Source organism: Xiphophorus maculatus, chromosome 1 (assembly GCF_002775205.1).
Source record: "Xiphophorus maculatus strain JP 163 A chromosome 1, X_maculatus-5.0-male, whole genome shotgun sequence".
In the NCBI taxonomy this organism is placed as follows: Eukaryota; Metazoa; Chordata; class Actinopteri; order Cyprinodontiformes; family Poeciliidae; genus Xiphophorus; species Xiphophorus maculatus.
Genome location: NC_036443.1, coordinates 10,131,839 through 10,155,736, shown reverse-complemented (window position 1 = coordinate 10,155,736; position 23,898 = coordinate 10,131,839). Strand labels below are relative to the sequence as shown.

At 39.7% G+C, this 23,898-nt stretch overlaps 1 protein-coding gene across 1 annotated transcript; it reads right to left on the bottom strand.

Annotated features, from left to right (window-relative positions):
* Positions 1-1,716: 1,716 nt before the first annotated feature.
* Positions 1,717-23,171, bottom strand: LOC102231314 (kinesin heavy chain-like). Its single transcript, XM_005800153.2, has 29 exons — positions 22,540-23,171; positions 19,119-19,206; positions 18,925-18,998; positions 18,232-18,336; positions 18,052-18,100; positions 17,852-17,907; positions 17,648-17,735; positions 14,846-14,970; positions 14,641-14,745; positions 13,938-14,086; positions 12,864-13,012; positions 12,585-12,763; positions 12,141-12,209; positions 11,840-12,046; positions 11,122-11,268; positions 10,126-10,314; positions 9,875-9,992; positions 9,704-9,765; positions 9,211-9,320; positions 8,968-9,069; positions 8,692-8,752; positions 8,236-8,307; positions 7,489-7,593; positions 7,012-7,228; positions 6,742-6,916; positions 5,958-6,037; positions 5,827-5,866; positions 5,571-5,662; positions 1,717-4,496 (listed from the first exon to the last, which is right to left on the bottom strand). Coding segments are annotated over exons 1-29 (3,144 nt in total). The 5' UTR covers positions 22,669-23,171; the 3' UTR covers positions 1,717-4,494.
* Between the last annotated feature and the right edge of the window lie 727 nt (positions 23,172-23,898).

Genomic DNA, 23,898 nt, shown 5'->3' with positions numbered 1-23,898 from the left:
AAGGCTACCGAGCAGCTAATCTGCATCCTTCTTATTTACTTAAACCCCACAGTGGCCTGAAGATGCTTCACATGCCACTGCTGTTTACATCACTGCTTCCTTTCTCGTGGGAACGATGTAGTGGAGCTTATTATAAGATAACACAAAGGAAGTACCTTTCAAGGCAAAGCTTTACTTCATCTCAGCAGTATTTTGTGAACGCTGACAAAAGCAAGAGTCCATATAACTACACCACCAATGTACATTTTATATTTTTTAGCACCTTTTAAATCTGTGGTTATTGTGTATTCAGTGCTTGCAGCTTAATTCATTAATTTCTCTGCCGTTGACGTTACTTTGATCTCAGCTTTTCTTTGGCAAGTCTCCACTTTTAGATCATTTCACATCAATTTCCTGTTTAGGTCAGAGGTTGCGATAAAGCCAGAGAGCAGGAAATGATGTCACTGAAAGGACTTGCAAATTTCTGTTTAGGCATTTCAAGAAACCCTGTATGAACTGGAAAATGTGCAATAACTGCATTTTCCAGATGACAAGGAGTCCCTCTGTTTGTGTGACGATATTTTTAACCCTTCGCTACGAACATAGATAATGTCTCACTGCGCTAAGGCTGTTTTTAAAAGTTAGCTGAGCAGAACAAATGTTTGCTTTGACTTGATTTGTATGCAAAAGAATTAATTCAGAAAACTAAGCTACACATGTGAACACATCGCCATGGCGAAACATCGTGATGGCAGCATCATGCTTTGCTTTTCTTCAACAGGGACAGGGTAGCTCACAGGTGTCAAACTCCAGTCTTCAAAGGCCAATGTCCTGCAACTTTTAGTTGTGCCTCTGCTGCACCACATCTGAATAGAATAATTAGGTCATTAGCAAGACTTTGGAGAACTGATCTACACAAGGAGGAGGTCATTAAGCCATTTCGTTCCAGTGGTTTGTACCTGTGGCACATCTAAAAGCTGTAGGACACCGGCCCTTGAGGACTGGAGTTTGACACCCCTGGGTAGCTGGTCAGAGTCGGTGGGGAATGGGTGGAGCGAAAGAAAGAGCAATCCTGTTAGAAAATGTTACAGCCAGCAAAAAAAAAAAAAAAAGGTTGAGACTGAGGTTCAGTGATACTAAACATCCTGTCAGAGATACAAAATAAGAGCTTAGATCAGGGGTCTCAAACTCCAGTCCTCGAGGGCCGCTGCCCTGCAGTTTTTAGATGTGCCACAGGTACAAAACACTGGAATGAAATGGCTTAATTACCTCCTCCTTGTGTAGATCAGTTCTCCAGAGCCTTAATGACCTAATTATTCTGTTCAGGTGGTGCAGCAGAGGCACATCTAAAAGTTGCAGGACTGCGACCCTCGAGGACTGGAGCTTGAGACCCCTGGGTTAGATCATTCAGTTTGTGAGTCCAGACCTAAAAACGTATCAAAATTTGTGGGCCGACCTGAAAATTGATGATCACAAGTTGTACTCATTCAACCTCATTGACCTTAAACTGGAAAGAATCCATTTCTTATAGTGTAAAGCTGAATGAGACTACATACAGTGGCTCTACAAAGTAATTACCCAGAAAGGAGAAATGACAGTATTTCCTAGTTCATTCAATAAAATCTGAAAGTTTTGCACCTTAACCATATGAACCACGAGATGGCGCCATTTCCATCTGTTCTCACATTCATCGTGCAGCATCCACACCACGGCGTGAACAAGAACGACACCAAATCACCGTTTTTACAGTTTTATTGAACTTTTTTACTACAACACACAGATTTACATACAGCATAGTGATGAATCTATATTTACAGATATTCTGCAAGGTGACTCTTCACATAGTCATGTCGACACTACAATTAGAAGCATACAGAAACAAATAAAAGGAGCATTTCTCTGAACAGAGGTCAGCGTGCATCCTACTATGTCATGATGCGCCTTTTTACTTACAGGTTTACCAATATATAGCACATGTATCGTACATATGTTGAGTTCAGACAGTGTAACAGCAGATGATGACATATTACACAATCTTTCTAATGCAGATCTATTAAAAAAATGTAAATATGATATAAGATTGAAGGTTTGCAGGGTTGAAAGGCTATGAGTTAGAACGGAGGCGTGTTTATTTGGATTTATGTACATATCTTTTCCAATCTTACGAGTCACCTCGCTCTTTTGCTTAGACTGAAGGAGGATACACTGATACTGATCGGATTGATTGTTCATCAGCAATCACATAGCTCAGGAGGAAGACAATGGCGGTGATGTATGCCTGCTTTGATTATGCGTGTAATAAGCCCTGAGATGTTATTAATGCCAGCAAGAGCATCAGATCGAGCGGTAATTTGATGAAAAAGAACGGAGGAATTTACACGGGATAAATGTTTGAGCATTGTTAAATCTGCTTTTTGTTTTTTTGTGTGTGTATTTGGCTAATTAAACTCTAAAGTTCTGTCAGATTTACTGAAGAAGACAGAAGGTGGTTGGGTGTTTAGCTGCTCACTTTTCCTTTTAACTCTTTCCTTTCCTTTTTGAGACAATGATTCACAGCAAACACCTACTTGTTTCCCACTTATATGAAGTGCTGCTTTCCTCTATCCTGATTGGCTGGTCAGGATTTTGCAGAAGAACAACAACAGGACACACAACGTCTTCAAAAAGTCCCAGACTAGTGGCTGCTCAGTCGGGAATAAAACCTGAAGCATTAAATGTTTCGGTCCCCAGTAACAGCTTCCATACTGTCTCTAAAGGAAACTTCACTTCCTTCTGCCGCCCCCCACATCCACTGCTACTTCCTCCCTTTCGATTCTGCTTTCCATGATACAAACACCCATGGAAACGGTTCCAGTTTCATTCCCCAGTCGTGCAAAGCCAAACTTAGCACCCAACCACTTTAGGAAAACAAGGCGTCACAGAACAGCTCGTGCCCATATGGCCACAAAGTGACCAACAGCAGACAAACCCTTTTGTCCCAATGCGAGCAGGACTGGCCACAACGTGGAGGTACCAATTTTCATTTAATTGCACATGTAAGAAAATGATAGAAAACTTGTTAAGAACGCGACAAACAGATAAATAGGTTACATAGTGGATATGGTGTTTGTGCGCTCGTTTTCTAATGCCGTCCTGGGCAACTGCCCATATGTCAAATGTAAAAAAAAAAAAACCCAAAAACCTGCCTCTGCTTTTCTGCACATTTGGGAGTGGATGTACGCAAAAATCTAAAGTCAAATCTTGTGACAAAGAATGACAACAAAGTTTCATGGTGTCTTTTTAAAGCTGAATAGGCTGTTTTTGCAAACACCATTGCATCGGCCAAGCTCTGAGGAAATAAAACTGTTTTTATTTTTTTATGAACCGGCATGAGACGAAAACTACAGCTATGGTTAATACGTCAAAATCTACTTATACGTACTCTTATTCTAAAGTTACAACTGTCTGTAGAAACTCTAGCATCAGCTTTTTTTAATTAGCATTTGAAAAGAAAGATATTCATCAACAACAAGCTGCTCTAGAGGTAGTAATTAAAAATGTACTTTATGCAAATGCCAGCGAGTTCAATTGACTGTGAAGTATCAGTTGATGTTAAGGCTCGGTAAAGGGGATATGGAAGTGTGCGAGCGGTGCAGGGAATGTAAGGACGGCCATCGTACGGCTGCAGCATTATCAAAGCAATCAGTCGAGATCCACTCAATGCAACTGCGAGTCTGAGCTGGGATTCACTCGAATATTTGTTGTGTTTTTCCCTTTTTTTTTTAAATTTACAATGATTTAAATCTGCACTGAGATTTACTTTGAGATAGGAAACATACAGCACTGACACCAAGATCTGGACTGAGGGAAATCATCCCTCTCTCCTTTCTCGTTTCTTGCATCCGTCACCAGCTTCATATAGGACACATGCAGAGAGATTTGAAAGCTTGGCCAGGAAACTTAAGCGGCATGCACAAAAAGACTGAGGTGTCAGCCGACTGGTATATGCTCTTATTCACGACAGAATAAAAGATTCATGGTCACTCCCATTTTTTTCTTTTTAAACCCGCGTGGCGAAAAAAATATGCACAAGGGGGCAGAGCAAGTGTGGCAATTTGGACAAACAGTTGTTGGTCAAAAACAAAAAGAAGAAAAAGAACTACAGGAGTATACAGCACTACTATTTACAAAGTGTGAGCATCGAGCAATCTGGGTCCAGTCCTAGTTCGGTTCAGCCACCTCAGGCAGTGATATCTTGATGAACTCACGGATCAATAATTTAGATTCATCTGCGATTAGGCTGTCTGAATAAAGCAGAGCCTGAGAGAATATGCTCAGCACTGGCTGAACCGGAAGGGACTGAAGCCCAAAACAGAGAGCAAGAAAGGTCACCGTGGGAACCGGAGGGGGCTTCATCTACCACAAGGCTACGGTTCTTCATCTTCATCTTCAGTGGTGATGCGGTGGACGGAGGTCACAGAGGCTGCATGCAAACGAAACGGGAGGGTCCTGCAAGGGTTACAGTGTTTGGTTGAGCTCTGCAAAGACAATTAAATAGAGATTAATAACAGGAAGGAACATTAAATAATCATTTAATTTGGGTAGTTTTATGTTGGACTGAGTTTTGTTTTGCAACCTGTATTTTTTTCCAGTTTAAATCTCAGAGAAACACATTTAATTTAGCCTATTGCTTTACTTGAAGAGAGAAGTAAATGCCCGTCATTAGTCCCTATCAGAGAAATCTCTTTATGTCTCAAACTAGCACACAAAAAATACAAAATCCCAGAATGTTTAAGTGCATGTAAGACCTCATTAGACCACAGAAACACATTTTTTCTAGATGCATTATAGTCTTCGATTACTTTCTCTTGCTTAATGTATGTGAATCTAATGCATAAAATTATTTTTTTTAAGCTATGAAAGAAAAACTCTTCACCAGTATGCTATATTTTCTTTAGAACAGCGATATTTTCTTCAGAGTAATACAGTTCATACTTAATATTTAAATATTAAATATTAAGTTTGTGCTTACTCAAAATAATAAAGAGCTTTTTAGCTTAAGAGAAGGCATGCAATTTCATTTAGTCTTACACACATTTCCTTAATAATTCATCAAAGTGCCTTTATACTGCATCATTTTGGTGATATTTTTATTCTTCCACAAGCTTCTTACTATAGTTCGCTGGAATTTTGGCCCATTTGGGCACAGAATATCAATCTGTGCCCAAGCTTTAGCATCCTGGCTGATATTTTAAATGTTGTTTCAATATTTCCACATAATGTCATCGATTTTAGTAGAATAATTGTGATGGGGGGGAGAAAAAGCTACAATTTCAATAAACAAACAACAAGATTTAATTTTAGTGGCAAAAGCCAAACCAAACACAGAACAGAAGTATTTTTTCTACTGGGTTTGCATCCACTGCAGTTTTATTTACATTGATAGCTGAGAGGGGAAAAGTATTTAGTTGGACAACATCAGGAATTCTGTCCTTTAATATCACTTTATGCAGAAAGTGAAGTGCGTGGATGCAACAAAATCTAAAATTCTAAGTGAGTGAGGGATCAGGTATGTGGTTGTTAGATTAAAGGTTACATTCATATAAACTTACAACTTGAAGCAGTCTGCGGCTGCTGCTGCTGCTGCTGCATGCTGTTGTGCCTGTTTGAGTCGTCCACCTCGCTGCCACAGTGAACGTCACTTCTGATGAAGCAGACACAAAAACATTGTGTGTTTCATCTGAACAATGCTGCGTAAAGGTCAGCTGACTGACTTTTAATAAAGCCGTCAACAAAAAAAAAAAGATTAAAAACCTTTGTTGTTGTTTTACGGGAATAAAACGGTGAATATTTTCTTTGAGCTCTCACCTGTTGTCATTTATGTCTCTGGTTTCATTGATGCTGTTTCCTGTTGGAGAAAAATCAGGAGTTTAAGAAGATGTGAAAACACAATTAGAGCTCCACAACAGTTGAGATATTTATTTGTTTATTTATTTTACCGTTGTCAATGTTGAGTGGGTAGGACTCCAGCACATCTCCATTATATCTCCCTGCTCTGTAGCCCAGAGCTGTGGAAACTCTGCCAAACAGCAAAACGTTGCAACTAAACGAGGTAACCTGCGAGATCTCTTCATTTCACAGCACAAAATCAGCTCGTTTGATTCTGTGCGTCTTTATGTACAAGGTATTACAAAGTAGTACCTTGTATCTGATAGTATTTTGTCACATAATCACCACTAACTTCAGAGTATTTTGCTGATTCAGCTGTCCTGACAGACCAACACAAGCTACTGGAATATTTCTGAAAGTCTGAAAGTTCTAATAAGAACAGTTTTCAAGTTTTATCATATATATTCCATGAGGATTTATGGCTGGACTTTGACTGGGCCATTCTAAAACATGAATAAGGGATTTCATTGTTTCTGTGTCTGCATGTTTTCAGTTGTTTATCTACTGGACAGTGAAGCTCTGCCCCATTCTTGAATCTCTAACATTAGTCTCTTATAAAAACATTCTTACAAACATTGGTGTCACATATTTTATTCCATATGCTAAACAGCAGCACGTTGGTTGAACCTCTTTATTTAAATGTGCTTTACTTTCATAAACAATGTTTCTAATATCATGCGTTCTCCTTCTGCTTCACAATTACCACCTTTGTGTTGGTCTGTCACATTCAACGCAGGCGACTTTGCAGTTTCTGGTTTAAACATGGAGAAATATGGAAAAACGTTTAAGTGCTCCAGTCAAAGACGGCGTAGATTGAGGGAGTATTTAACTCACGTGTTGCTCTGCACAGAGTTCAGGTTGCAGTCGATGCTGGAGGAGCTCTTGGGTGTCATGCTGCCCTGGAAGAGGGCGTTGCTGTAGGCGTTGGTGTGCTCGGTGGCCCGGATGTAGGCGTAGAACGGGTTGGTGGGAGAGCAGACAGGCACCTGCTTTGGTCTCACTGGTTTTGCTGTTGGAATGACAAGCGCCACATGAGATTTGTCATCTGTTCGCAGTCACACCGTCACGGTTGAGTGCTGCGAAGGATAAGTGAGAGAACTGTACCGATCTGTGCAGCATGGGGGCGCCTTAGCGCGATTTTAGACTTCATGGCCTCCTTGATCCGATCCACCTCCTGCTGGTAGCGGCGGCGGTCCATCATGGCGCCCTCTTTGGCGTCCCTCAGTGCAGTCTCCAGGGCCTTAACTCTCTCAGCAGTAGACCGAAGACGTTTCTCCAGCTTTGGAAGCTCACAACGCAGATCTGCATTGTCACGAACCAGCTGGGGGGGGGGAGAGAAACCGAAAACAGGATGAAATACAACCGATTTAAAGGCACAGAACCAATATAAACAAATAGTTCACAGAGATCTTCATTTATTAGTTTCAAACTCATCTACTTGTGTGTTTGTAAAAAATAGCAATAATGTATCATAATAACCCTGCTGTATTAATGTTGTATGTCTTCTCTTAGCTGTAATTCCAATCTACAGGATCACGTTGCTTATTATTACAACCCGTCTCATTTCTAGGCGCTTCTCACCTGTTTGTGAACCTTTGTAAGTTGGTCCAGGTTATTCTCAAGAAAGGAAATCTTCTGCTTCTGGGTGCTAGACCCCCCGCTATCATCAGGCTCCATTTCGGAACTCTGCAGAGACAGAAATAAAAAATAAAGCAAAACAAGAGAAAATCAAAAGGGAAAGTTTCTTAACGGGGGAGCTGATGGATTGTCTGTTTATGACAATATACAGTATATTTTTAATATTTGTGTAAAAATATTCAAAAAGTCAAAAGTTCATACTGCGTTAGGTTTTACATTTTGTCACATCAGTAAGTAAGCATAACTGAAAAGTGGAAGATAAACAATTAATAGTTTGCATCCTTTTTTAATAAAAAAAACATATTATCATTGTTTTGTGCCACAGTTTCAGCCTTTAAAATAGTTTTTTTTATTCAGGATTGTAATGTGTTTAGAGATTTAGAGGTCAGTTATTTTCATTTAATATTGCCTTTGTTTCCCATAAAGCATGTCAGCAGTCTTTTCTCCCACTTGAGCTGCTGCTTTTCATATTTATGTTTTAAAAATGAAAATATTCAAACCATGAATCCTTTTCCTTCCATCATACCTTACTTTGTGTTGATCTATCACATCGTTTTCAAGTAAAAAAAAATGTGCAATCTGTCATCGTAATGTGGCAAAATGTAAAGAATTTCAGGACGTATGAATATGTTCGCAAGTCTTTGTGAGACGCGTGCAGCTCACGGGTTTCTTGAGTGCTGAGTTCCTTACTTTTTTAACCCGCGACGTGAGGTCTTGAACGAACAGCTTGCGCAGGTTGTGGAGGGTCTGGAGTTCGCGGGCCTGGAAGACGGAAAGATGGTTAAAGTCTACAGATGCTCCATAAGAGAGAACTCAAGTGCAGAGCCTCTGGAAAGTCTTCATAAGTCTCTCTCACCGCAGCATTTCAGCGTGTGAACCTCGCCCAATTCAAAATTTGGACCAATCACACGACTGTTGTCTGCCCAGATGACAACAATTGAGGACTGATGTAGTTCTTGTAGTTTTTACAAGAAAAGCTTGTAAAAACTACAAAACTGCTAGATTAAAAAAATGCATTGTTTTGGTCTTGCAGACCTGCGGTAAAAACAACTATTTCTCTGTTATGCAAAACGTATACAGTGTCGTCCTTCAGGGAGACACTCTGGGAGTTGTAAGTAGATGGAGAGTCGTGTCTGTTTTACTCACAACAGTCTCCTCCAGACCCTTCAGGTCCTGTTTGGTCTGCTCATGGCGCTCATGCAGGAATCTAACAAAAAGCAGTAAAAGCATCCGTTCAGTTCTCAGGTCCTGGCTGGAAAAAAACTCAGATCAATCCCCTCTGACCTCACATATGTATAAATGCTCATGTACATCCTAAATGGTCATGATTTTTTCTTTTTCCATTTCTTTTTTCATGAACATCAGGATTATGACTTTAATCCGAATCTAGCTTTAGTGAAACTGAAACTCCCAGATACGTACGAAAGCTCCTCCAGGCGCTCGCTCTTGCAGCTGTCCTGACTCTTCAGGCGATCGAAGTCGGCACGCACCTGAGCCAGCTCCAGCTCCAGCTTGGAGTTGCGACTGAAGTTTTGGGAAACGAAAAATAAATTCAATCACAGTTCCTTCAATGTGAAACACAGGTAAAATAGCAAATAACTATTTAAAATAAAAGATTGGATGGAAGACAATCTTTTGGTAAAAGAAAAATAGATGATGACAGACTCGGTGAGCTCATCGATGACCCTCTGCTTCTCGTTGATCTCATCCCGCAGGCGGGCGAGCTGCTTGTGATGGAGGCCGCGGTGAGATTCCCCCTGCTGACGAAGCGCTTTCTGGAAGTTGGGAAAACCACGCGCATTAAAAGATGCTGACTCACAATAGACCATGTCTGTGCTGTCTGTACGTTACACACTTAAATCAAAACATCTGGTGTAGTTTTTTTGCAGGTGAAGCTCAGGAGTGTCATTTGAGTCAAACTTATTTGAGGTTTAAAGGAATTAAGATATAAATCTTAAGATTAAGATATAAATCTTAAAAGAAATTGGTCTAAGAACTCCAAATTTTCCTTTTGCGTGAACAAAAGTTTTTAATTCCATCCTCAGATCATAATTAAGAATGGTATAAAAGTCATGTTGCAATAGCAATAAAAATAAAACCTTCTTACAGGAAAGAACACCAACTTTCTCCTAAACGCACAAGGTAAAATCTTTGTTACCTTCGTATTTCCATCCTCGATCTCACCCTTTTCTCCATCTTTCTCCTCAAGCACAGCGTTATCTGTAAGTTCAGTGGCAAACAAGCAAAAAGGAAAAAAAAAGCCACATGAAGCGAGAAAGCAGAATTTCTTTTGCTGACAGGTTTTCCTGATCTCTGTGCTGCCTGTTACCCTGCTCCTGCAGCTTAGCCAGCTCTTCGGTCAGGGAGTCGTGGCTTTCCTCCAGCTGCCTCTTCTTCTGCTCCACGCTCTGCATGTACTCAGTCAGAGAGCGGATCTTAGCCTCATGCTGCACGAACAGAAAACACGAACAACAGCATGAACCGTGAAGACCCTTCCACCCCTTCAACCATCTGTCCAGGTTTTTCTTTTTTTCAGTTTATTCCTCTTTATTTTAATTCAACATTTACATGCGTTGGCACCTGAGAGATGAGGAGCTGGCAGGAGGAGAGCTCCCGGCCGGTCTCCTCCATCTTGCGGTGGCACTCCAGCTGCATGTTCTCCAGCTGGCGGCATCGCTTCACCATGCTCTTCACCTCCGACTTGATCTTACTGATGTAGAGGCGGGCCACGGTGAACTCCTCCTCGATGGCGCCGCTGATTTCCACAGGCTACGCGAACAAACATGAACGGGTTTTCGTCCAATTTTACACCAGGACAAAGAGAAGGCAATCACAACAAAATTTCTCTCAGTTAATTATAGTTACTTCAGTATAAAACTTTTTTTTTAATTCTACTATTATGATTTTGGTTTAAGAACTATATTTACAGTGAAAAATTGAATAAATTGTTCAGTTGGGGAACTAAATTTGAAGTTTTGGGCCACTGTTTACAAGATATGTTTGCTAAAAACAAAAGAACGTTGTAACCCAAAGTGAAAGGGTTACTTTCCTATAAATAAAACCTGAGCTTTTCTAAACATGAACAGTTCTACATGTTCTTATCCAAAACTTAACAGTCGTCTGCGACAAAGCTGAAGTTGCTTCACGGCAAGTCAGAACACAAACCCACTAAAGAAACATTTCATGAAGGGAAGAAGTAAGTTTTGGAAGGGATGAGTCAGAACTAAATTTGACATAAAAAATCTCTGAACTCAAAAAGAATCAAGAACTGTCCTCAAAATCTGAAGGATTGGGATTTTTTTTTTTTTTTTTGCAAACTAGGGGAACAACAACCAAATTCCTGAGGCAAAACTCCAGCACATAAAACAAATTAACACCACAGAGCATTTTCCAAAAAAAAACAAAAAGGATGATTGTAGATGTATGACTGAAATAAAATCTATCATGGAGAACCTTAGTCTACTGAAGCCTGTAACTGAGATAATTGAGTTTAAGACTTTTTAAGGTAATCTGCCTCCATAACCTCCACATGAAACCTGAGCGTTTCTGAACTTCCAGTTCTGCAGTTGTGCTCACCAGCTTTATCTCTCCGTTCCCGACGATGGTGCTGAACTCGCTGAGGTCCCTCATGAGTCCATTAAGGACGTCGGCGATGCGCTTCCTCTGCTGACCGCTCACCTCCTGCATACGGGACAGCTCCGCCTCCAGCTCCATCAGACTCGCCTGGGGGGGAAAAGGAGAAGCACACAAGTCAACCGTAGAGCTAGAATGGACATCTTTCCAGCCAGGAAATTGTATTTAGATACTTGTTATAATAGTGAGTGATGGGTCTGCAGACTTGATAAAAATGACCGTAATTTCAAAAAAAGGTCCAGACTGGGCTTTGAACAAAGCAACAGACTCGGGATCGCTGAGTTATTACCAGAATCACTTACCATAGAGGCATTATGGTGAAAAGTAACAAAGATTATTACTAAAAAACTGATAATTTTGCAAAGACGGTGAAATTGCTTTACGTTTCTTTACAAACGTTCATTTAAAAAAAAAAAAACTAACAGAAGTACAAACACAGCTTCCACATATCTAAAATATAAACAGATTTTTCTAATCCAATATTTAAATTTCATAAAATTTCTGCACTGCTTTCCACCCACTGAAATTGTGTTACTGTAACAGTTGCTTGTCTCTTTGTTGCAGCGTGGCCAGAATGGACCTTCTGTTCCCCCTCCAGCCTCTCAGCTCGGTTCTCCTTCTATCTGACTCCCTCCACCAATTGCGTCACAGTGAAACGTACCATTTTCTGGGACAGCTGGTCGGCCAACAGCTGGTTCTGCAGGCCCTTCTCCTCCACCTCCTGGCTCTTCTGATCGTAGTTAATGGCCAGTTCCTCCAGAGCCTGAAGGACCTCCTTCACCTCGGCCTTGGCGCAGTCGCTCTCCACCTGCAGCCTGCCGAGCTCAGCCTGAACCTTGTCCCCGTCTCCCCGGGACGAGGCCAGGAGCTGCCGGCATGAAGATGGTAAAAGATACAACAGAACGTATTGAGAGCTAAAGGCAGAATCGGATCATTTAGGACATTTGGGAACGTTTTCTCACCTCGTCCTGGTCCAGCATTTGCTGCTTCAGTTTCTCCACCAGCTGACACTGCAGGTTGATCTCATCATCCTGGAACGAACATGATATCATGAATATTGACCCTTGAAATGTTGAAAATACCTGCCTGAGCCCGACTAGCTCAGTTGGTAGAGCAAGACTCTTACTCTCAGGGTCGTAGGTTCGAGCCCCACGTTGGGCCCCAGTTTGTTGACAGTAAAATGTAGCAAAATTACAAAAAATTGAATCATTGGACTCAAATGTGTATAGAGTCACACAGATCTTGTTGGTCTCTCTGACTGATGCTCCCTAGTTTAGTTGGATGGACATAATCAGTCTTAAATACCAATTCTGAGGGCAGCTTTGCACGTCTACTCAAACATAAAACTAACATAGTTTACATAGCAACTAACTGACGCTGCACTGTTTTAGTTTGTGGGTTTCAACCTTGTCATCCAGCTGCTTGTACAGCTTGCGGATCTCTTCTTCATACTTCTGCCGCTCCTCTTCGGAGATGCGAACCACAATGGAGGAGGTGTCGTTGTCCAGAATGGGGCGCTCCTCCACGGTCTCGATGCGAGTCACCATGTCTGACGTGGTCCGCTCAGTCTCAGGTACGTCCTCTCCTACGAAGCAGAAGACACGATGTAGCATCTCGGGTCTGATCAGAACTTATGCAGCCAAAACGACGGCCTGATTGGAAGAGAGGACGGCACTTAATCGCACCGTTTCTCCAGCGGTTGAGCTCCGTCTCCAGTTTCTGAATTGTCTCCTTTAGCGTCTTGTTCTTCTCCTTCTCCTTCTCGTACTTCCTCTTCCATTGCTCGGCAGTCAGCTCCAGGTTAATGGAGGCCGTGTTCCTTATGGTTTTGGCGCTGTGACCAGGAGAAGGACAGGGAATAAATGCAGGTTAGAATTAAGAATTGCTTTACTAAGACTGTTTTATCATTAATATATAAATAAGAATTTCTTTCCACATTCTGTAACATCACAGTATGATGCTTTGGACATGCATAGGGTCAGAGATGAGTGAAATCCAGGGTGAGGAAAAGGAACAAAAACAGTTAATATCTTATTTCCAGTTCCCATTTATGTGCAACTTTGTGTTGGTTTACACAATATAACACTTAAATATAATCAATTTGTTGTTGCAATGTGACAACATTTAAATATGTTTATGGGAAAATGTTAAAAGGTATTTCTATCTAGAGCAAATGATTTGAATTTTAGTTCATGCCCAAAAGACTTCACTGTCCTGATTCATTCCTGTGCAAAACATTTTTTATGGTTTACCATGATTATATAATAAAATGTCTAATATGTCATTATGGATGAGTCTAACAATTGTCCAAACTTCATTTGAAAATTGTCCCACAAGGATTTTTTGTGCCTTTTCTTTAGCAGAAACACAGAGAATGCATTTTAATCTGAAGAGTGAAGGACATGTTCTTCGCCTCTCTGACTTTCAGAATCAAAATGAAAAAAGAAACATTAGTAATCTCAGAGGGAAGTTGTGTTTTTTAAAATCTTTTCAGCTTAGATTGTAAAAACTAACTAACAGTTAGAAAAATATTAGATGTTTTGTAAAGTGTAAGTACATAAGTGGAGAAAAATATACTGTCTAACAAAAGAAAATCAACATTTAAAACTTTAGCATGAAAGTAGCATTAATTTAAAGTAGTTATTTTAAATGTATTCCTATTTCTTTAACTTCTTCCATTTACTGTAGCTCAGTTTTTGACGATTTCATGCAAGCTTTCTTTTTTTTTATTGTTGAAGCTGAATTGACTGTGTATCTACCGCTGTCCAAACATCAGAGTTGATTTAGTCTCCCCTTCGTTGTAGCTGGACGGAGAACAGCAGATGAACATGGTGGTGCGACAGTTCCCGCCCAGCGAGTCCTGCAGGATGCGGGTCATTTTGCTGTCGCGGTACGGAACGTGACTTTTCTGCAGGAGATGAAAGATCGGAGAAGAGAAAAGACTATAAATAAATAAATGACAAAGAGCAGGAGAAAAGCGAGATATAGAACAAGAACAGAGACTGATTTTTTTTTTTTTTTGGTTATTTTAAATAAACAAGTACAGAGCCTGAAACAGGAGCTACAGACTGACAGTTATTTAGCCAACAAATGTGACAACATGCTGTATGGTTCTGGCATTTCATGAAAAAATCTGTGTTGCTGGAAAGTAAAGGAAAGGAAAGGAAAAGAAAAGACGGAGTGAAAACTTCAGCCAACAAGCAGGACAGAAAGACTCTTTCCTCTTTGAGTTAAAACACATCTAACTGAACAAATGGAAATGTAAAACTGGTTCATTTTCTTCTGTCCTAAAACACCTTGGAAAAACTGAATCTTTCAGCTTACAGGTTGATCATTTCTATACAAAAACAATTGAGGAGAAAATCTCTCTTTTTTTGTCTGTCTTTTAATTAAGCAATTTAATAAAACAGAGAAAAACAGAAATGGCAAACAGGGAACCAAGACAGAAACAAATGCTGTTACCGTTCCCTCAGCCAAGGCAGAGATGACATTCCCCAGAGCGGAAAGAGACTTGTTGATGTTTTTAGCCTCGTCCAGGACAGAACCGGCAGCTCCGGTCTTACTGACCTGGAGGGGGACGCGAACACGAAGAAGAATAATCATCGTTCTGAATTTGGTGAGAATTCACTGTTGTTGAATATTTGTCGGTCCTGCATGTGTCTCCTGCCTTCTCACTGCCAGCCAGATCCACCAGGTAGAGTTTCCCACACAGTTTCTGCTCCGTCTCCACGTGCTCCTGCTTGATGTTGATCAGGAAGATGCTGTGGCTGCGAGAGCTGTGCTCGTTCATATCTGGAGAAAGACAAAAATATAACACAGAGCAAATACTTAAGAAAATCACAATGCGATTTTTGGCGATTGGGACTAAAAGTGATCCATTTAAGTTTGGGAAACAAAAATAAAGAACAAGATGAACCAGCACCCATACTGGACAAATTTGAAATATGGTGCATTGTTACTAACTTTTTAATAAAGAAAGTCGACAAATGCAGGGCCTGACATATCTTATAATGTGTAGCCACCAGTCTATCTATTACCCGAGATAAAGCTCTTTGTAAAATTAGTCATAACCTTTGCAACTTTATCACATTCTGTCAGGTTATAACCACAAACTTCAACTTTTATTGGGATTTTATGTGATAGACAATTACAGACATTATTCTTATATGGGGCAAATTAGTTATTGCCTTGGGGGTTCTGACATTAATGGTGTCCTCTCCTGACCCCCTCCAACCAATTAAAATGGAAAAAATCGATTTTCTGGAAAAGAATAAAAGGAAAACATATCGGAACAGTCACAGTTGGAAAACAGAAGCCAGTGATTGAGTCTGAGATTATGCTGTTGTAATTAGACTTGAATGAAAGGCAACTTAATTATCTTTACTACACGGTAGCCATGTAAGCATCTAATTTAAAGACACAAAGCTCTTCATAATAAAGAGTGTTTTGAAGTGTAAGCGGTAACCTGTCGTTTTTTAAATAATTAAAAATGTCCCTACAATTAGTTTCAAAGCGATCAAAGCGGTCAACATCGCAGCAGGAGGATTTGCCCGTTTCACAGCGAGCCGCTGATAAATGAGCAGCACTCTGCTAAATGACTCTCCCGATCGAACCGCCTCACAGGCTGAAAGTTCAGGTTTCTCTGCAGATATCTGAGGGCATCAGCTCAGCGTCGGCAGACTGTGGCCCCGTTAGGCTGCTATCAGCAACATCACTCTGCAGCACCGTGAGTCAGCAGGCGGCGACGGGAACCGGACAACCCGGCGCTGCACAGGAATGCGGCTTACAGCAAACCTGAGAGCCGCTTCTGCTCGCGTGCAGCTCCCTCCATGTTGGAGATTGTTGTAAGTCTGAGACTTGTGTGTCTTAAATGCACCGATTCCCAAAGCTCCTCTGATGCTTCCCCCTTTTGTTTCAGTCTGCCTTTTGTTTTATCACCGTGAGTGAGCAAATAAAACCACAGACATTTTAAATCATTTTTTTTATGGTTGTAGGGAGTGTATAATTGGACAAAATGTTCTACTTGAGCATGTTGTTTGTAACCAAAGCAGGAAAAAGTACAAAAATACAAGAGCATTTATACTGAAAACAGTTTACACCGATATCTGAAATAATTATAGACTTGAATATAACACAATAAAGGTAAATTATCGTTTTTAATTATAAGCCTGTGATATTGCACTAACCTGTAGACAAAAACAACAACTAGAGAACAGAGAAATGAATTTGCAGGGTTGAAGTGACAAAAGTGCAAAAATAAAGCAAAATGCACAATTGTCCCATTTATTGAAAATGTTGTAACCTTTAAGGAGGGATGTTCAAGTATTATTTTCTCTGGCTCTGGTTTTATGTATTTTTGGGGGGTCAATTTTGTTTTTCTTGACTTTCCACAATACTGCATTTTAAAATTTTGCATCTTTTCATCAAATTCAAACCGCATACAGGTATGTTTGTGCATGTTTTCATTTCCATCAAGAAAGCATGCATGTTTGGTGTGTGTACGCATGGTTGTTTGTCCTGTGTGTCCCTGTGTTAGACTCTTGCTTTATTCTTTAATTTTTTGCGTAATCATTTCTTTCGTGTTCGGCCCAGGTTTGCTGTGTCGTCACTCATCACTTTCCCACAGCTCTTCTCTCCTGTTCCCATCCCGGATGTCATGCATCCCAGTAATTCACTCACCTGTTTGACATTCCAGGATTTAAGCACCAGATTCTTCTCTTATTTCTTTTTAGAAGATGAATGGATTGAATTTACAAAGAACTTTTGTAATTTCTTCTTTTTTTTTTTTAATAAATATTTCAAAATTATATTTTGAAATATCATTTTTCTGTATCTGGGATTAACTTTTGACTGAAATCTCAGTTCATATTATTTGTCTAGTCCTTTTTTCCTGTAATGAGGAGCTGACATTACAAGGAACCATGTTGGGCCACCGAAACTTGACCATCATTTACTCATAACACGTTATTATCAATAACACTGGCCACAGTGGGAGCCGTCAGTGTTTCTTCAAATACAGATCTTCACAACAGTCACATTATGAAAATGATTAACACATCCTGTCACACTACAATCAAAAACCTCAATGTGTTTTATTGAGATTATCTGTGACAGACCAAGACAAAGTACAGCATGATTTTAAAATGTAAGGACAAACTGCAAATGCTGTAAAACATGGTCCCACAAAGTATTAACTCAGGAGGTGGGAGTGATGGCAATTTCAGATTTTCATCCCTACAAACCAAATATTTTCATAAAATATTATGAAAATGATGTATCCTTGTCCCTCCTCTTCACAGTCTATCCTGCTTTGCAGTGGTCTATCAAATAAAAGTCCAATATCTATTAAAGTTTGAGGTTGCATTGTAAAATAAAATATATATATATATATAAAACATGTGATAAAGCTCAAAGAGTCGTCACTTATAGTATGTATAAATGTTTTTTATGGGATTGTACTGATACTCACTGGTCACAGCAACATGGCGGTTAGCTTTGCCTTCATCAATCACATCCATAACCTCATCAGGGCTGGACACAAAGCGCTCAGTGCATCCCTAAGTGGAGGAGAAAATGAGGCAGAGATGTTATCGTTGACGTAATAACGAAATAATCCAGCCAGTGTTTCACTTAGAACCTAGAAGGAAGAAAATAGAGCATCTCTGTTACCAACCTTAACATATGGAACCCTGTTCTTATCCTCATGGACAGACAAGTTGGTCTTCGTCACTAAAAGAAACGAAACGTGAAAATAACATCAGATCTATTCGATTTAGACATTTATAGCCAAAAGAAAACAAAATAAATAAAACAAATACTTCTTCACATTAGCAAACTATTCTTTTAATCTCTTTTCAATATCTATTTACTAACCATCCAGCAGGTCACGGATTTTGTCCATGTAGATTTCAAAGTAGGAGACCTGATGTAGAAAATGAAGAAAAAGGGGGCAGCAAATAAAAAAGGAGGTAAAAAAAGTTCACATCTAATTAAGACACACTTCCTAAACAAGAAATGCTCACGACACAAGATGTAGCAACTCTAAAATTAGACCTTGATGTGGAATTCCAGGTTTTCGTCCATCGCAAAGATGTGATTGAAAATATCCTCAGCAATGCGAGGAATGATGCCCATCTGGTGAGGGTCGTGCAGCTTTCCCTGAAACAGATGAAACAGATGAAAAACAGATTAAAAAATAGCATTGAGAAGTTGTGAGACGGCCATTACTGTCCAGATCAAAGTGTTGATGAAAGCTCTTTTTACAATAACGCTCTTAAAACACTACAAATAACAATTTTTAATATAAAAATAGCAAGATTTGTGATAAAAATAATTTTTTTATTGTCTTGTTTTCAGGACAACAGATAACCAGTTGTTAAAATAGATATAAATAGATATTTTCTGTTAAAACCATTGTCCAGCTTCCATCTATTGGAGCAGAAACAAAACAAACCAGAACCAAAAGCAAAGCAGTGGATAAATAGTGTCATGTAAATGTAAAAACAGTTTAACTAGATTCTCTATAATTGTCTTATTCTGTCCACCGTTTTCGCTGAACAAGATACGGACTGTTGCCAGTCAATCATGCAAGAGAAATATCAAATTTTCTCCACAGAACACAAAAAATAATATAATATAATATAATATAATATAATATAATATAATATAATATAATATAATATAATATAATATAATATAATATAATATAATATAATATAATATAATATAATATAATATAATGTGGACCTCCATGGTGTGAGTCTTCCCAGAGGATGTTTGTCCATATGCAAAGATGGTGCCATTGTATCCACTGAGCACATCTGCACGTAGAAAGACACAACGACAAATAAATGACTGTCAGATTTTTATTTTTTTATTATTATTATTTGTAATATTTTGCGTAGATTTAGCAGTGGATATATTTCTCAGTTTGACCATACCCTTGACAATCTGCTTGGCACAGGTATTGTAGACTTGCTCCTGGGTGGTGTTGGTTGGAAACACATGATCAAATGCATACGGCTTCCCCTGCAACAAAGCAAAACAAAAGCAAAGCAAACAGTTAAAAATGCCATCAGAGAAGAAAATGTTTTGGAAAATACATTTTGGCTAAACATATTTTTTGTAGTTTTACACTAGGTTCTGTACAACTTGTTGATAATCCGACATGCCGGTATAGGTGCGCATTATAATTAACACTTCTGACATGACCATGCTCAAAAGAACCTTAGCAAAACCATGTGGATCTGTCTTCAGTAGATTTCATAGTAAAACTGAAGCTAAATAAAGTACAAGAAGCAAAGGGACATGCTGCTGCAATTTTTTTTTTTTTTTTTAAAGTAATCTTTTTATAAAGATGGACTGAGATATGAGATGCGGACTGGAATTTGAGGATTTTCACTTTCATTAGCCCTGATTTTTTACTCACCACTATAGTTAAAAACACAGTCTTTGTCCAAACAACCAACACACAGCATGTAAACTCTGCTGGCTGACATGGACAACACTTAGTAATTTCCTTATGCAGTTATTAAATGTCTCAGCACATAGAGATGTTGAAATCATCTGTTTCCACAACACATCTACAGTACATTCGGCCAACAAAAGAGAGCATGTTTTGCACCAAATAACAGGAAGGCTAACAGGATAAAACAGTTTCTCTGTTTTAACCTGTCCTGTCTGGTATGGAAATGCTGGATTTGGGAATGTTGGCATCTTTTTGTGAATTTCAGACAGAAGACGAAGATCTACATTCCCTGGAATACGCTTGGAAAGACGACTGTTTAGGTGATGCTACCTGTGCTAATCGATAAATTTACATACTGAAGCCAGATTAAAATGTCATCTCCAAATCATTTTGTTATTATTTATTTGGTTTGTAAAACTCTACATATGGCACAATATCACTTCTACTCTCCATACAAGTAATAAATCAGGAATAGTTTGTTTTGTTTTTTTTGCTTTGCTAGTTGTTTTTTTTATATATCTTTCCAAGCAAGATGCTAATGTCTGAGTAAAATACAGACCTTCTAAACAAATACTGACTCTTAAACTGGTGTCATTTTATCTGAGAGTACTTTTATCCATATGCTGCTGTTTAAATCCAGAATGATATACTTTTTATTTAATCGCATCAAATGTAGGCAGCCTTTGTGAGACACACTGGTAAGTGACTCAGTAACCTCCATCACTGTCCCATCTGAACCTGAGGCCAGCCTTCTCATCATTAGCAAATTGACTCATCTGCAGTCCGCCTGCAAGTCAGAGTGATTTACGAGGGAGAGACAGTCACTCTCCAAAGGAAGCGTTAGGGAAACCAAATTTTCCCTAAATTTTTATGAAGGAAGACAAGAGAGACAATAAAGAAAGCCAAGAGGATGATTTTTTTTTAAAGAAACAGTACAAGAAAATAAAAACAAAGAATTATCGGAAGACCCAAGAGGAGACAGATGCTAAAAGCCAGAGACATGAAAAGCCAGGTCAGGCAGTAATGCATGCTGTCTCTGAATGATTATTGATCTGCTCTTTAGGCAATTACACAGATCGGTTTCTGGCTCTAGTGTCCAACCTAATGCCAACACAGGAAAGGAAGGTCAAGATGAGATCTCTGCATTCATCACTGGATATAGTTTCACCGTAGTTTGTCGCTCTGCATGTTATGTTTCAAAGATACAGGAGAATCTAAATCAACATTATCCTCTCATTTTTTGGAACGTGTCTTTAGGCACTCTATTTTATTTGCGTCCCTTTTATGTTTGACGTATGCAGCAGCCACGAGTGAACAATGTAAAGCACATGCAACATTAAGATTCTGCTGAGTTAATTAATTTTGTTAGTACATATGGCATCTACACTTTGTCTGTTTAAAGAGATAAACAATTATCAAAAAAAAGTAGAGACACTTTCCAAAAATATTGCCATGTTTTTAAAATTACTTATAGACTAAAATATAGAAAAAACTATCAACTACAGTCTGTTTCCAAGCCAGATTCATTCCATGCTTTTAATCAGAACCTGTTTCTCAAACTGTATTATTATGCAGAATTAAGCAGACTACATTACTATTATAAAAAAGATGCAACCTCTGCTGATAGTTTTCATCAGTGTAATCTTTGTAGACAATTTCCTGTGGTCAATACTTGTCCAAATGTAACATTACTTTAGAGAGAAAACCAGCCTGACCCAAAGGAGAACTTTATGACTTCCTGGTTGGAGCCCCCTACTGGCCTGGAGGCCATAGAGAGCTCTTGAATTCACACATGATGCACTAGTTGACCAAAGTTCATCTTCAAAAATTGAAAATTATATTTACAAAGTCATATTTTATTGCAAATGTGACATTTTCTGCAATCCCTGTCTAACCCAGGATCATACTTAATAATAATAAATAATAATAATATCTGCAACCAGAAGTTAGTTATTTTTGGTAAGAGCTTGGGCCAAAATTTGTCATATTTCATAAAAGTTGTCTGGACCACAAAGGGTTAGAAAATGACTAAATCAAAATAGAGCATAGAAAGATTTCTGATTATAATAATGTACAATCTAATAAGATTAGATATTATGCTTGAATGTTTTTGGGACAGTTTATCTCCATAAAAATTGTAAACTGACAAAAATAAAGTCTTCCTTCATGGCTTACGTGCACAGTGACAATGTTTTTTCTTCTTCTTCTTCTTTTATGGGTCCAAAGCCATATGAAAGCGGAACATGGTCAGTTTGGCCCTTTTAAATGTTTGTAAATCTGCATGCTTGTAGTTCTTGATGAGGAACTCACTCACTGTTGTGCCTCTTGTGATGTCATCAACCCAAATTTTAAAATGGCAGAAGTTACATCTTTTCTTTCTTCAGTGCACTTTAAAAATAAAATAAAACAAAATTCACTACTGAATTGCACTGTAAACATGCTACCCGGCAATGTGTTCACTGTCAGTGTAGAGGGGTGGGGGCAATACACCACCCAGGGCCTCTAACACTAAGGCAAGGTAGGCAAAGCTGAACTAGATGAGCTTCCGTATTTCTTCTTCGTTAATAAGAATCAATGATTTTCAACGAAACCGCTGCAATAATCGCAACATTTAAACAAAAATAAACCCTAGAACAATCTAAGCACCACGCAGACCACAGTCAGCTGACGCAACAGGCCGACGTGCGCATTTCAGAAACATCACATGAATGCTAAACTTTTGCGCTTTGTCATGCAATAGACACCAGAATAAGAGAAAGGAGCGCTGCGTTTGTAATTTGCTGCTGCTGCATCACGTTTAACAGCTGAGCTCCGACCCAAACAGATGGGTCGCGCCGGCTGGTGATTTATTGATGAAGGGCCTGCAACAAAGCGGCTCCCCCATCCTCACTCACCCCCACGATGACGGTGTCGTCCCCTTGAAATTTGGGCAGGAACTGGTCCCCGCGTACGATCTCGGACTGGTTGAGGGGGCGAAAGCGACACAGCACTTTTATGTTGCACTCCGCTGGTACGTCGGCCATTGCGCAGATTCGAGGGTGGCGTTGATGAGAAGGATGATGGTGATGATGATGATGATGCTGCTGGAAAGATGCTGCTGAGGCTTGGGGGGGCGGGGACGGACGAGCAGATGCGGCCTGATCTGACTGCCGAAAAGAAAAGAAAAAACGCAAACAGCAACGGACTCGCGGAAGAGGTCGACTGCTTGCGTCCGGGAAGGTACGAAGACAAGACGGGTTGATCTTGACAAGCCGAGGAGAAGGTTGCGGTAGCTCTATGCGGGATTTCTGTGTCGCAGTGAAGCGGGCAGGCTAAATTAGATGTCAAACCGCAAAAACAAGCCCTACATTATTAAATCAATTGGCCCTGGTGTTGAACGCTTTCGCCCCGTTTGGTTTTCTCTTCCAGACGCGGCTTGTGTCTCCTGCCTCCGGTGGCCTCTGTCAGGGGCGTCGGCGGATGTGCGTGTGGCCGGCTGAAGGTGAGATGCTGTTGGAAGGGCAGTGAGGTAAAAAGCTGCTGCTCTTTCGGCCTGCTTGGGATCGAAACGGCGCCCTCTATCGGTGGCTCGCGGAAGGGCGTGGTCAGCATCCGCTTCTTTAAAGCGGTACCCACAGCCTCAGCATCATCTCGAGTCAGAGCCGCATCATTATAGGAAGAGGAAGTCGGAGCCAAGATGAGGAGCATCGCACTGATTAGGAGACCAAAAAAAAAAAAAAAAAAAGTTTAATAATATATGAATCATCCTTCAGAACCATTTTCTGGATCTTTCTGATCTCATGAAGTCACTTTGAAAAAATTAATAAATAATTAAAAGTGGGCTCTGGGCGGAGAGAGGCTATTGTTAATGACTGAGCCTCACTTTGAAGATGTATTACAATGATTGATGATGAGACAATATGATTCAGCGGAATGTGAAGCTTGAGGACATACTCTGCCCATTAAAATGTTGGACAGACTGCTTTAAGACGGGTTTAGGTTAGCAGACTGGATCAGTTGCTTGCAGGGTTTATTTAATGCTCAGGCTACATCACTTGGAGCGTTGTCGAAGACAGCCACGATTTCAAATAGGAGCAATGCTTTCCAAAAGTATTTGTAGCAATTGTAATTTTTTTTTTTTTTTTACATTTTGTCATATCATAGCAAACTTCAATAATTTTGACAGTGTTACAATATACTTTGATTCAGATCTTAGCCTGTTTCTCTCAAGTTGTGATTTGCTTCACGAACGATTTCTTTGCTAAAGTATATCC